Source organism: Engystomops pustulosus, chromosome 1 (assembly GCF_040894005.1).
Source record: "Engystomops pustulosus chromosome 1, aEngPut4.maternal, whole genome shotgun sequence".
Taxonomy (NCBI): Eukaryota; Metazoa; Chordata; class Amphibia; order Anura; family Leptodactylidae; genus Engystomops; species Engystomops pustulosus.
In genome coordinates, this window is record NC_092411.1 from 114,764,528 (window position 1) to 114,779,629 (window position 15,102).

The following is a 15,102-nucleotide window of genomic DNA, read 5'->3' on the forward strand; positions in this document are numbered from 1 at the left end:
AGAGTGCGCATGCGCAGTTCGTGCGGAACTCTGTAGTGATATGCGACTGCGTGGACAGCGGAAATTTGCCGGCGGTCTGAGCCTGCGTTAGTATCGGGACTTAGTTCGGATGACAGGAGACTGGAAGAATGCATCGGAATAACGGTAGTCTGGTCCCTTGGTGGGGAGGGTGGGATGGGCAAGGGCTAGAGGATGGATTTAAGGTTGACCTTATTAGTTAATTCCACTGACTGGATAATGCTAAAGCTTTATTAGGATATTGGCAATTATGTTGTCTGGTGGGAAGAAGAAGGAGCTGCAATAAGGAGAGTGAATGGGTTGGCTGTCAGTCTGGTTCGGTAGTGTTAAAGGTGGTGGAATTAAGTCGAATTTGAGTTGCGGAGATGGATATGTTTAGCGGTACTGGGATTGTTAGTAATGAATGTCATAGAGACTAGGGGAAAGGGACTAGTAATGTGGTGTATGTGGTTCTAAAGCGGGTGGAAAACTGGTCTCTCATCTTATATCTTTTCTATGGATTCATTTAAGCCATATGGGCTCATAGTGTTCAATTTGAAGATCCAAAAGTTTTCCCTTTTGATCAGTTGTTCTGATCTATTGGGGTGGTGTCTTGAAATTTGTTCTATTATGTTGACTCTGGCTAAGGAGAAGTCCTTATTATGATGGAATTTGAAGTGCCTGGATACGCTATGTAGAAGATATCCTGCTTTTGTCTTGCTGCGGTGGGCGTTGATTCTCTCCCTGAAGGGTTGGGTTGTCCGTCCAACATATTGAAGAGAGCAGGGGCATACCAATAGATAAACGACATGATCCGAGGAACAGTTGACGAAAGACTGTATAGGAAAGGTTTCGGAAGTGGTGAGGGACGTAAATGTTTGTGCTTTATGTTGCATGATTGGGCACGTCAGGCATCTTGGGCTATTGCATCTGTAGGTTCCCTTAAGTGTTGGGAACATGGTGTCATGTTGAAGATCAGGGGACTGTTTTTTTGAAATTGGTCGCATCTTGGTGGGTGCTAACAGTGTTTTTAAGGTTGGAGCTCGTTTGAATGTGAGCATGGGGTTCTTACCGAACAACACCTTTAGTTTTTTCAGGTACCCTCCTGTTATTGGTCACCCCACAAACAGCTGCCTTCGCCCCTACCCTCCAGCCTAAGAGGTTAGTTATTTAGCAACCCAATGCACTAACCCGTTATCTCACCAATCACATCTATAACATCTTCCTAACATATGCTAACCCCCCCCCTCTTCTTTTTTTCCCTCCCATCAGCAAGTAAACTAAAGTACAGAGAGGTCAGTACCACCCTTTACCTATCTCTGATACATATTTCTCTATACATCATTTAGGTCTACATATTAGCTGTACATTTATTTATTTAAGCCTACATACTATTTAATAATATCCTAAAAAATGTCTCCTTGAAGTTTGTATACCAATCTGCATAAATTGACAAATTCAGAATGGCTATGTATGATCCATGAATTTATTCGTTTGAACTACTCCATATGTACACCTATATATGTATTTTATCGCATTTTATCCTTCTATTTACAGACTAATAATTCTATATATATATTATTTATCATTGTCTATATATATATTTTTTATAACGTTTTAACAGCAACGATTTTAGCTACGACTCACCAATTTTACATGTTACAGAACCATCGGACCTGAAGAAGGGGCTAATTCCGCCCCGAAACGCGTTGTCCACCCTCCTACTTTTTATTGACACTTTGTACTCAGAATCTTTGATGTATTAAATGTTGTATATTGTTAAAAAATTCATATCTGTCTGCAGACCTATTGCTTTTCATCTGCACTACTGATAATACTATCCAAACAAGCAGCGCGACCATCTTACTGGTTATGAAATCCAATAATTTTCCCATGAGAAATCAGACAGGAAAATATCGTAACACAGGATTCCATAAATTTACTTACTGCCAGCTACCCATGTAGTTTATAAAGTACTGAGATACTAAACAGTCACATACTATATAAATAAAATCTACATGTAAAGCTAGCTGGAATCTGCTTACATAATTATATTTCCATATTAGTAAAGAGATTTTCTTCTAGAATTTCTCCCATGATGCCATGGTAAAATAAATTAGCCACTTTAGCGAAGATTAAGCATTTAGCAGGAAAAACAACTTCGTATCCATGATTCAAAAGTTCAGCAAATAAGAAAAAAAACAACCATCCACCTAAATATGATATAAAAGTAAGCTGGTTTTGGTATAAAGCCCCTAATAGGATAGAAGCTTCTCTTTTATGTTACATGATCAAAAAGAGCATTTGATGTGAAACTGCAAATTATACAGGGTTATTTGCAAATCTTTAATTGGGGGAGAAAATGCTGATTTAGAATATTTTCTCATATTTTCTGCATAGAATACATATATAAGGGGCTGTCAGATTTAGAAAAATTCTATTAGGGTAATCTGCGTAAATAGGAGAAGAGTTTTTTTTTATCAATAACCCTCATCTATTAGTTGGAGGGATATGAGCAGCTACATGGGCTCAGTGTGTACAGAGACTGCCCATTTATTTCAATGAACATTATGTAGGTCTACATCTCTCAATGGTGGAATTAGCGGAGAATTAAATACATGCTGCCAATTTAACAAATGATCGCAGTAGATCGTCATCAAAGTATCTGTATTTCATAGTAATATTTTAACCAAACAAGCACTGCAGTCACTTTAGTTCCTACCAACACACCATTGTACATAGAAAGCGCCTGTGCTTACAAGTGCAGCATAGCCCCATTCACCTAAATTGGACTTAGCTACACATAGGCCACATAACAAACAGCTCTGTAGTGTTAACCAGTTAAATGCCACAGTCAATGCAGCATTTAAATGGCTTAATGGGGGTTTCCCCAATGATTGGCACCCCCTGAGCCATTCTTGTGGGGGGGGCATCATCTCCCCATTTGAACTGCATAGAAGAGAAGCCGTGTCTAGATGTGTTATTGTGGCTGCATCCTAAAATCCATCCCTCAACCATGTGTCTGCTCCTCTTCCTTGGCGTTGTGGGATAGGATTAAAGTTCTTTTTCTCTGCAGTCCCGGCACACTCCTGCAGCATACATTTTTGGTAACTCCAGATTTGTCCCAGAACTGCATGTCTGCCTATTTTGATGGTGGATAGACAAGGGATGACATTGTATAGGTAACTTTTGTGATAGATTAGGTCTGCAGTACATAGATTTCTTCAGGTTTACACACACAATTAATGGATGAACCACCAGTCCAGAGTTTGACAAGTTTTGTTGTAACTAACCATAGAACTTCCTTCCCCCTTCCTCTCTTCTCCCTAGCCCTTCTTCCATAATGTCTGATTTGTACTATTCCACTCCACTTCTTGCATCATAATGTGACACATCCAGTTTTCATGCCACACGAATTGTTTGCTTCTCTATCGATATACCTTATGTTGTAACCCCTAAAAATTCATTGCACATATTTAAAATATTGTGAAAAAAACAAAAATGCAATTTAAAGTTTTTAAATCTACCTACTCCAGAATGGTACTGGTGTAAAATACAACTTGTTCCAAAAAAAAAAACAAGCATAAAAGTAGACATAAAAATGTTATACTTCTTGGATGATGACGATGCATTAGGTTTTCCTTACATTAGGTTTTAGTCTACAAACTTAGTTAAACATAAGAAAACAATACGAAATATGGTATTGCCGTAATCATACTAACCCATAGAGTAAAAGTCACATGTTATTAGGTTATACGGTGTACATTAAAAAAAAAGTCAGTTACAGAATTTTTATTTTACTCCTCTCCCCCACAAAAAAAGTGAATACATTTTCATCAACAGGGAAAGCTAACCCAAAATAATAGAGAAACAAATATTTTATAGCGCAGAAAAGTGAAACTAAAAACTGCTACATCCTGTAGGGAAATACTGTCTTCAGGTTGAAGTGAGAATCCGATCATGGGTTAACCTCCTTCCCTCCGTCTTCCCTATCATTCCGAATTTTGAAAATGGTGATTTTCTTTTTATAAAGCAACACAAAACATGAATCAAAATATATATAGATATACCAAACTATATTTATTTGGACAATGCACTCTGTAGTTTTATTTGTAGTATTCTATTTGTGTGGCATGTTTTGTTTGTATGTTACGTAAGAAGGACAATATGACGATTCCGGTGTTTGCTGCTGTGTCAGTTCTTGAGATTCATCCAGCTTTGCATTCCAGATGGAGACAGAGTTGATGATTTATGTGTGTGCAGAGCGAAATCTAAACAGTATTTACAAGTTTCTGCCATAGGGTATTTTTCAAGTAGACGTTTTACTGAAAACTAGAATGTACCATCAATCATAAGGAACCCCTACCAATATTAGTGTAATGACTGAAGCATTTGATAAATATATCAATGCTATGAGTGTATTTGCTGTATAAGAGCATTTTCTTGTATGCTTGTGTAATGTAAAATGATCATTTTAAAGAGAACTTGGCAATTTGGGGCACTAGAGTGGTTTAGCGCCTCGAGCCAGGTTATGATAAAGAAACAATTAAAATTCAGTGGAATTATTCAGATGCATAACAAAGACAATTTTTAAATCAACATGCCAGAGGCTATTGTAAAAATTACCTTCCTGATGACAGGTTCCCTTTGAACCAATGCACCCACAAATTCACACAAAATTCCTGGTCATAAAAGCTTTCTCAGACCTCATCATTGAGGGATGAGAAGAGGAACAGAAAGGAAGTAAAGATGAACAGTTGCAATTGACATGCACAAAAGGATGCTTTCGGTCATTTACTTGTAAAGTAAAAATAAGATGGGCTGCTTACTTACTGGGCCATTATTAACACATAGTTTTACTAACAAAACAAATACTCCTTATCCTATAAAGTTTCCAGATAAAATATATATTACTGGCCAAAATACTTTAAGATTACATTAAGATAACAGTAAGGAACTTTGAATCAAAAACAAAACAAGTCACTGGGGAGAAAGGTTTCTTCTTCATTCACTCAACAAGAGTCACTTACAAGTAATGTTTTGCAACTAATTCTTTTCATAGAATTAAATCAATTTGGCTCCACTGTGTCATATGAGAGTCTATATGGCAGACCCAGAAATAATTATCTTATCTTGCCACATACCCAGTGTGGACCCATTAAAAAGCTTTCCACAACCTGTCCACTCCATTCATCTCTGACCATACACTCTTAATCTCCGCTCCTCAACACACCTTCTGCTTCACTTTTTTCTTATCCGCTCTTCTCACAAAGCCTCCAATATTTCTCTTTTATTCCCTATACTCTTGAGCTGGCTACCAAAAAAACACTTTCACACGTTCAGATATATCCTAAAAACCTGCCTGTTTATAACTTCCTACAGTACCCCTATGCTCCCTCACCTCGTGTCTCCATCTACCCTCTGTGAGCTCTCAGACAGGGCCCTACTTCCATTTCAGCCAGTTTTTGTTTTTTTTTGTGATTGTTTCCATCTATAGATTGTGTCCTCTATAAATGATAATTAAATCATATAAAGAATCCTTAATTTTCCACATATGATATGATTTAGCTTTTTCCTACATATGGATGAGGTTTTCATAGCATTGACAGTTCTGCAAATTCAGACAATTACTTCTATTTTGAACTTGTCAGACTGATCATACTGTCCCATACTATATGTTATACACATAAAGCTACCAAGAAGACAAAATGGAGGGTTTATAAAGCATTGTCGGACAGTTCGGCGTGTTCACCCTAGTCAGCGCAGCATTATCTGCTGTAGGCAGGGCCATATAATGCAGGATTAGTTCACCACCACCAGTCTGGTTGTGGCTACAGTATTTGCTGGACAGGTTTATGACACATGCTGTACCTTTCAAGTCTCCGATATGTGGGTTTGCAATCCCATGCTTGCCTGTCTTTGGAATAGTCTAGATACATATGTTCATGTCCATCTATCATTTGAAGCAACTGTGTATTCTTCTAAGTGGGTTTAAGAATATGTGTCCTAAAAACTAACGTACACAACGCTACAAAACTTTATTGAATTTTTACTTAATGGCTGAAAACTAACAATAAGAGAATGCACACAGCGAATTGTGCTGGAACAGGAAATCATTTAACGTTTGCTGATCTCCCCAACATTTGTCATATGCTATGATAAACTGTATGCCAAGCTTTTTCTTCAGGAGCTGTACATCTGATTTTATTCATTCCAATGCAGTTAACTGCTACAGAATCTATTGTCACAGAAATATTTCTCCTCTCAGACTACATTGCACTGTCCTGACATCTCTGGTAGAATTTATCAAGGTTAGCAAAAACTAGAATAGTGAAAGTGAAGTGTGACAGCATAACCCCAACTGATCACTCTCTAATGCATGAAGGCATGCCATTTATGAGAAAATGTAAAATATAGTTTTGTGTCAGACTTAGTTCTACTTGCTGATTCTAAACCTTAATAGAAATATGACAAGGACTTCACAGTCTTTCTACCTTCCAGAGAAGACAGATGCTATGATGGTCTGGCTGCTTACAGATCATATGCACCAATCACTTTACATATTACAAGTGCCCCCAATGGCTCCGATCTTAGATTAATACATTAATATAGCTAAAAATGCCAACCAATTCCATATCTATCTCTTATGGATTTTTTACACATATATTTCTTTACTTCCATATGACATATTACAACACATAAGCTGGGTTTGCTGAAATACAGCTTTACAATGCACTGCCCCAATTTCCATCTTCATGATTTTTTAATGGTGTAGACATAAGTAAATATGAATACATAATAGGCATACATACAGAGTCAACATTACATCTAACCTATACACTATGCAATTTACCCAGCGACTTAATATTCTCGGATTTGAGTTCCTCCTGTTTTCAGATTTACATTATGGGTCATATGTGTCATTTCTGCAAAACTGAATTTATAAGTTACCAAAGGGCTGAAATGCATTTTGCAGGAGCTAAAAACTGAAAAAGTCCAAAATATGTCTTTAAATTGAAGTCCCAATCATGTTCCAGCACCATCATAAATAGAGTCTTATTGGAAAGATAAATAAAGCTAAGTTTTAACTGGACCACAGTAATGGCCTTGTTTTTGTGTCATATTCAAGAAGCTCTAAGAATTTTGTCTAAAGTCCATAAATAACATGTTATCTTTTTTTTGTTGGATAGTATGATTACAGTATAATGCTTTGTTAATGTTGTAGATTCTGAAAATCAATATTTGCATCATCATTTTTTAAAGCCATCGTTAAAGGTTTGCTTTTTAGTGGTAAGAGCTGTGATTTTCATTGGTACAATTAACTTTATGATCTTGGTTACATTTAACTTTATGATCAACTTAATATTTATTAAAATGGAGATGAGGTGCCCAAAACACTGCAGTTATAGTGTTATTTTCTAGCGTTTATTTACAACATTCTTCAAGCATAAAAATCCTTTTTTCAAAGGGACAAAAAATTCTTTATATGGAGTTATTCAACTTAAGAACAAGCCTACAGAACCTACAGTGGGTACAGAAAGTATTCAGAATTTTTCACTTTATGTTTCATTGCAGCCAATTGGTAAGATTGGCTTTTTTTCTTATTAATGTACACTCTGACCCCTACAAACTGAAATGTAGATCTCTTTGCTAATTTATTAAACAAGAAAAACTGAAATATCACTTGCTCCTAATTATTCAGACCCTTTGATGTGACTCACATGCTGTCCATTTCCTTCTGTGAGATAGTTCTACTCCTTCATTGGAGTCCAGCTGTGTTTAATTAAACTGACTTTAATTTAACTAATTGGAGTTGATTAGGAAAGGCACAAACCGATTTATATAAGAACCCACAGCTCACTGTGCATGTCAGACCACATGAGAATTATGAGGTCTAAGGAACTTCTCAAGGAGTTCAGAGACAGAATTGTGGCAAGGCATAGATCTGGCCAAGAATCTCTGCACCATTCAAGGTTCCAAAGAGCATAGAGGCCTCCGTAATCCTTAAATGGAAGAAGTTAGGGACAACCACAACTCTTCCTCGACCTGGCCATTTAGCTAAACTAAGCAATTGTGGGAGAAGAGCCTTGGCGAGAGAGGTAAAGAAGAGTCTTAATATCACTGTGGCTCAGTTCCAGAGATCCAGTAGGGAGATGGAAGAAATTTCCACAAAGTCAGCTATCACTGCAGCCCTTCACCAGTCAGGGTTTTATGGCAGAAAGTGCAGACAGTAGATTTTCCTCAGTTCAAGACATATAAAAGCCTACACACAGTTTTCAGAAAAACACATGAAGGACTCCCAGACTACAAGACACAAGGTCCTCTGTTCTGATGAGACAAAGATTGAACTCTTTGGTGTTACTATTTAAGTGGTATGTGTATAGATAGGATAGGGCCTAACTTGCTGATCAGTCATGCGCGGCCGTCTGCTCAATTACTCTGACCGAGAGACGAGGGGTCCGACGGATCCCTCAATTTTGCGATGTGTGGGGGTCTAAGCACTAAGACCCACACTGATCAGCAAGTAAGGCCCTATCCTGTGGATAGGGCTTAACTTTTCTTCAAGGGAAAACCCCTTTAATGCCTTATTCATAAGAAGGTTCATGGCTGTACCAGCTCAAAAGGAGCGCCTACCCAATACAGAGCAATGGTCTGACTAATTATGACCATGTGATATTTCAGTTTTTCTTGTTTAATAAATTAGCAAAATATCTATGTTTCTTCATTAAATTGTTTAATTGACTGCAATGAAACAAAAAGTAAAAAATTTTAAGGGGTCTGAATACTTTCCGTACCCACTGTATCTTCTACATAACTGCCTGTATAATTTTAAGTCATACTCAAACTTGCAAGTTATTTTGTTTCCTTCATGTTTGACTGCTGAAAAAAAAATCATTTGAAAGCTTATTCCTATTTTACATATGAAACTTGTGTAATTTGTGAAGCTTATATGGGAAAGATGCTGCAGGAAAGGAATCAGTTTCTCTAGAGCTAGGTCCTCAAAGATGGCAACCACTAATTATTAATACAGCTTGACACAATGTTTTTACTAAAGTTGTCGTAGTGTCAATTCTTTAGCATATGACATTTACCACAAGGCATTTCCATTAATTATATCCTCAGGCATCTCTTAAAAGAATTGCCGGGTGATGCATAGCACCAGAATGATACAATGGAGTGGAATTTTGTAATTTATAAAAGCACCTTTCTGTACTCTCTTTAGAGGTATACAGCAAAACTTTGAAGGGTCATATATCTTGCTATGCAGATTTCCCAGAAATACTTACAATGTACCACATGCTTGGCCACTTGGGATCGTTGAAGTAGGCAGAATGAATATTACTAACTTTATAATCCCTTTTTGTCCTTGTTTTAACAACCTGCTGTTCTATCCATTCCACCTGCCAAGAAAAAAGAAACATTTGTTAAAATAAGGAACTCATGGCAGTTTTGCTAAAACATCTTCTTTTTAAAAGAAACTCTGCTTCTAACACTATGGGGTACATTCACTTACCTGTCCCGTCGCGATCCCGGAGGTGCATTGTCCGACGAGGATTAGAATCTGCCGCAATTCACGTAGCTTTATACTATACACAGAGTGGACCATGCACAACCACCAAAACAATACACAAGAGGTGGACCAGCACTGCCCAACAGTAAGCACTGATCAAAACATGCCAAAATATATAATCAAAAGCCACAAAAAGAACAGAGGCATGAAAAATAGATCAAACAAATAAAATCTTTATTAATAGAAAAATACACCACAAAACATGCTTAAAAACCTTTAAAAATTGTGAACGAAGTCACAAATGAATGACATCCTCGGGAAAGTACTCAACACATGATAATGTGCACTGTTCCCGGAACTCCAGCTCCCCCTACTGGCCACAATATAGTATACAACAATGTACAGAAATAAATATTATCAATGGTGAGCTAATCAAATCTTTAGACAAGTCCATACAAATGCAGGATAACAACAAAAAGAGGGGTGAAACACAATAATGGATGGACACACAATTCAAGGATCAGCACAGAACCGTGTACAAATAAGAAAGTTGTATACCTAAATGCTCAGGCCATGAGAGCGGGGTGCTGGGGATAGATGCCCAACCCAACCACCAAAACACGGTAAATGTCTGTACACAAAGCAAGCTATAAAATATTCAAAGAGAAAAAGAGGTTCACGTAGCTTGTGCACCCAATTTCCTTCATCTGTCGCTTCCCCGCTGAGGTCCGCCAGAGTTCACCTTCTTCTTCCCTGTGTTTGTAAGTGTATGTCTTGATTTTTAATTTCCGCGGTTTGTCCGAATCCGTCGGGTTGTCCGCAGCCACGCCCCCCGATTTGCATCGCATGAAAGTCCACGTGATTGCGCCAAAATCCGATCATGTGCGCCAAAAACCACTGTTAAATGCGGAGCAACACGGAAATCGGCCGGAAACCTGAAGAAAATGCGGTCCGCTGACCATTAGTAAATGAGCCCCTATGTGATTGTTATTTCAGCAATTCTGACTATTTTTCATGGGTTTGCCCATGAAAGTAAATTAACAAATTTCAATTCCTTAGTGATGTTTACACAATAGAGATCATTTTAACCCCTTTCTTTACAATCTTACTCAGGTTTATTGGTGTTTTAGCTCCTATCACTCAGTGGTGGTCAGTGTAAATCCCAGAGTGTGGGCAGGGACTCTCTAAGCAGACACATTATGATTCATCTAGTTCTGTGAGTTGACAATGTGCTCAGAATATCAAAGTACAAGGTTTATATACACTTTCATTTAGCTTCTAAACATTGTACTAGAGATGAGACAGATCAGAGATGAGATGATGAGATGCATATAACACACAATGACACAGTCAGCTCTGTTACATCTCTGCTCTTCCACAAAACACACAATTTTAAATCTGATGTGCCTCCCTCCCTCTTCCTCCCCAAATAAAGAACTTATCTGCCTGTAGCTTGTAGCTTTCATCTCGCTGCTTCTGTTGTTTGCCAGCAGGAAATCAGTGTGTATCAGTGTGAGCTCTTCTTGGAATGCAGGAGGGAGGGGCTGCTGGAGGGTGCAGAGAAAAACTCAGCTCCACAGTATCAGACAAGATGGCTGCCAACCCTAAAGTCAGAAGATCCAGGGTCGGATCCAGGGGCAACTGAAACTGTGTACACCCGGACTGATAGAGATAGGTTTTATATTTGTGAAATGCTGTATTTTTGTTAATAACAGTGAATTAGAGAATGTGTTATTTTGTTATCCTGAGTATATTTAAGAAACTTGTCTCTGTGGGAGTCTGTGGTCTGAAGTTTTCTTGAATGTCAAAGCTACAAATTTCCAGCTCCAACATACAGTGGCAAAAGTATGCATGTGCCATTAAGCATTCCCTCATTTTAAAATACAATGCAGGAAATGTATCACAAGTCTCTGAAAACTGTTCAGAGCTCAGCCTTCATTTTCCCACTCTATAAAATGAAAGTTGAGCTCTGATTGGTTGCCATGAGCAACTAGAACAGTCACTTGTGATATATCTCTCCCGATGTATTATACAGATATTGTATGCTTCATTCGTCTTTTTTGGTATAATTATTTGTAAGGAAGCGTATTTGCTGTGTGCAAGTTGCCATTTGCTATATTCAGTTTATTAAGGTGGCATTATAGATACAACTATAGTGACATTGTGTAACGGTCACACAGACAACAGACAAGAGGAGTCTGTGGACCAGTGGACCCTCTGGACCACTCTGGGAGATGGAGAGAGTACTAGCTGCAAACCGGGACCGGAGTCTTCACCAGAGCCCGCTCTAAAGCGGGATGTTCTTGCTGCAGCGGGGTGCTTCCACAGGTGCGACTAGGCCCACGGTGGCAGCCAGGGATGACAGGGATGTAGGACACAGTCCGAGCCTGGGAAGACAGCAGGAAAGCGGCAGTAGCTGGCACAGGACCCAGGCGGGCAGGAACGGAGAAGTTCTTGGAGGAGAGTTGATGGCTTGGAGGCGCCTGAGAACGCTATAAGACAGGAGCTACCAGGAGCGTCTGGGAACGCAGGAGACAGGAAACACAGAGGCAACTGGAAACACTGGAGGAACACAAGGAACACGGAGGCGTCTGGAAAAGCTGACGAGCTTTCTTCTTCAACAGGAACCGCTGTGGGAAGCAAGGTATGGAAACCTTGGGAGTTCCTGTAGAATGCTGAAACAATGCTGAAGATGCGACAGGGAGTGAAGGGAGGTGCCGGATTATAAGGGCTGGGCCGGATTAGCCAGCGCCAATACAGAGGACGCTGGCCCATTAAGGCTGGGAGAGACAGCGCGCGTCTTCGCATCAGAAGCGTGCAGCCTTGTGGGAGAAGCCAGCGAGCGGCCTCGACGGGACCAAGGCAGCATCAGGAACCAGGAGAGGTTAGTCCGGGCTGAGGGACGGGGACAGGCCACACAGCGGAGCACGAGTGTACCCGCGATCCGCGACATGGGAGCACCTGTGACACATTGTAGCATTACAAGGTCACTACGTATTGAAATTTGAATGTATTCTGCAGCTGGGGTCCCTCTGATAGAAGAACTCTGTGTGCTGGGGAAACAAAGGGGGTCCTGAGGAGGGATCACCCTAATGAAGACTGTGTTAGACATATGGAAAGCAGAAGTCTTCAGTAAACAACCTAATTAAAGCTGTTGAACACTATGTGCTGTTGTGAGCACCAACGTAGACTTACAATTTAACATAGAGGTTGGTTTTAACCTTGCCTTTCGTACTATTGCACAAAATTGTTAATTATAAAGTTTTTATTTCCACAAAGATGAAATCACAAATGAATGTAATAATCCAAATAAAGAACTCGCCTAAAAACAATACATCAAAAATGTATTCATCTGTAGAAGAATAACACTTAGCTGTTATCTTGGGGAAACAGTTAACTCTCTATCACAGCCTGAAACTAATTTCAAAGAGCAAATTCACAGAGGACGAAGAAAGAGGAAAAATAATAATTCAAAGCCGTGTGATTATTTGTCATGATTCACTCAATTAAGCTTTCAGACGGAGCATTGTCTGAATGGAAGTATTTTTCAGAGCATAAAGACCACACACACCAGGGTACCGAACTCGGAGCTAATTTCTTTAAAGACGCCAGCAATAATGGAAACACTAAATCTATAGGTCAAATGCACTTTTCAAAACGTGTTTCTGTCCAAGGACTCAATTACCAATGTGTACAGGTAAAAGAAAATACAAGTTTAAACCTCAGTTCATATGACCTCTTTCTTTCATGAGACATATAATTATTCTATTCAGGGGCCTTTGTTGCAGAGTGTATTACATAATAGCAGACCAACAGCAGAAATGTAATCATATTATATCCAGCTCTTTTTTAATGTTGTGACAGTATATCTAACTGTATATACTCAAAACTCCCACCAATAACTACGAGATCCACAAGAAATGGGAATCGGAAAATTGCAAGGTTGTAACAGGTCTTTGTCTATTTTTGGATATATTTGTTCAAACTTATAAAAATGAATTTTCCAATCAGACACTGCTGACCTGCACTAGGGAATATACAGAATCCAAAGTTGATACATAACTTACCATATTCCACATTGTATATAACAACCTTTGAATGTGAATAAGCTGCATATAAGAAAAAATAAGCCCTTTACTCATGTAATAAATAAATGGACCTATGGGGATATTTTACCCTAAATGTAGGTCTATGGTTCCTTGATAATGGCCTCAATTTTGTCTTTGGACATGACCACCTTTGCGCTCTGGCTTTCTGGCTTCTGAAATGGCTGGGACTATGTGAATGCACATACCCAGTTCATACCTTCCTGGCCTTCTGCTTGTTCACTAGATCAGGACAGCTACAGGGCATGTGCATTAGCTTAGCTTACTCAGACATCCTGATCATGTTTGACTGGGACAGCAGCTTTCTTCAGCTAGCCATGGCAGTCAAGTGAAAGTGAAAAGTAAAGTCATTTGGTGTACACTGTATATACACCAGAGATCAAAATTAGATAACAACACTCATTTTCCCAAATTGCAAAGTCATTGTGTAGTCCTATGTGAATATATCCTAACATGTGACATGGGCAGTATTTAAGTTGATTTCAGAAATTGCACATATTCTAAAATACAAAATAGAAATCTAAATGAGATTTTTGTAAAAGAACACTGATCAATATTAGAGAAGACTTTCAGATACCTGTAAGTTATTGATGTTATTATGGCACCTGGTGCTAATTTCCCTTAATTATCTGACAAACCCTATTTTACTGGCAGCTTAACTTTCCAGCTTTAACTAACTGAAAAAAAATGGTGTGCCGTTCCAAAGTGACAGAAACTTTTTGGCAGCAGGTTGCCCACCAAAGGGGTAACCCCATAAGCCAAAGCAAGAGAAGTTGGTCATTCCAAGTCTGCGATTTCTAGAATACTGCATCTTTACAACATTATAAACTTTTTCAAGTCCCCCAAGAAGGCTTGTCGCCCTCAAAAGACAAATACAAGAGAGGACAGAATAATGCGGATAATCTCCATGTGTAATTGTTTCAACACTGCAGTTGGAAATGCTCACCTGTTTAGCACTGAAGGATCTGTCTTTTCATATAGTAATACAAGATATCACTGACTGAAAGCCCACTCTGCAGTAACTAAACTTGTCATTAGCAGAAAGAATCAAAAGACTAGAATTACCTTTGTTAAGGAGCATGTTGTGTGAACAGAGGAGAAGTTCAATTTATTTGGATCTAATGAGAAACATTACGTTTGTCTACAAACTGGGAAAAGAATGGTAGAGTGAATGCAGGTGGGCATCAGAATGTTCTTCAATAAGTGGTTTATTTGTTTATTTCATCACTTAATCAGCCAGCTAATTAAAATTTTCATACAAGACAATGCCCCATGTCATACAGCAAAACGAGTAAAATGAAAACATTTCCCCATATTTATTAAGCAATCTACACCTGCATTCTGACATAGATTGCACATAAATATATGTGTAAACAGGTTGCACATGTATTTATGAAGTGTTTCCAACAATACTTAGACTTTCCATGACGTCTCTTTAGGAGCACACCGGCCAACACATTTATTCCGGATATTTGACATAATTGTGGC

General features: G+C 38.7%; 1 protein-coding gene across 3 annotated transcripts in view; it reads right to left on the minus strand.

The window, feature by feature from the left end:
* The window catches only part of PCSK5 (proprotein convertase subtilisin/kexin type 5), a 254,780-nt gene that overhangs the window by 183,017 nt on the left and 56,661 nt on the right, over nucleotides 1-15,102 (minus strand). For all 3 annotated transcript variants that reach the window (XM_072150928.1, XM_072150930.1, XM_072150929.1), the window contains exon 3: nucleotides 9,285-9,398. In XM_072150928.1, the coding sequence (XP_072007029.1) occupies nucleotides 9,285-9,398 (114 nt within the window). The remainder of the gene's footprint in view (nucleotides 1-9,284; nucleotides 9,399-15,102) is intronic.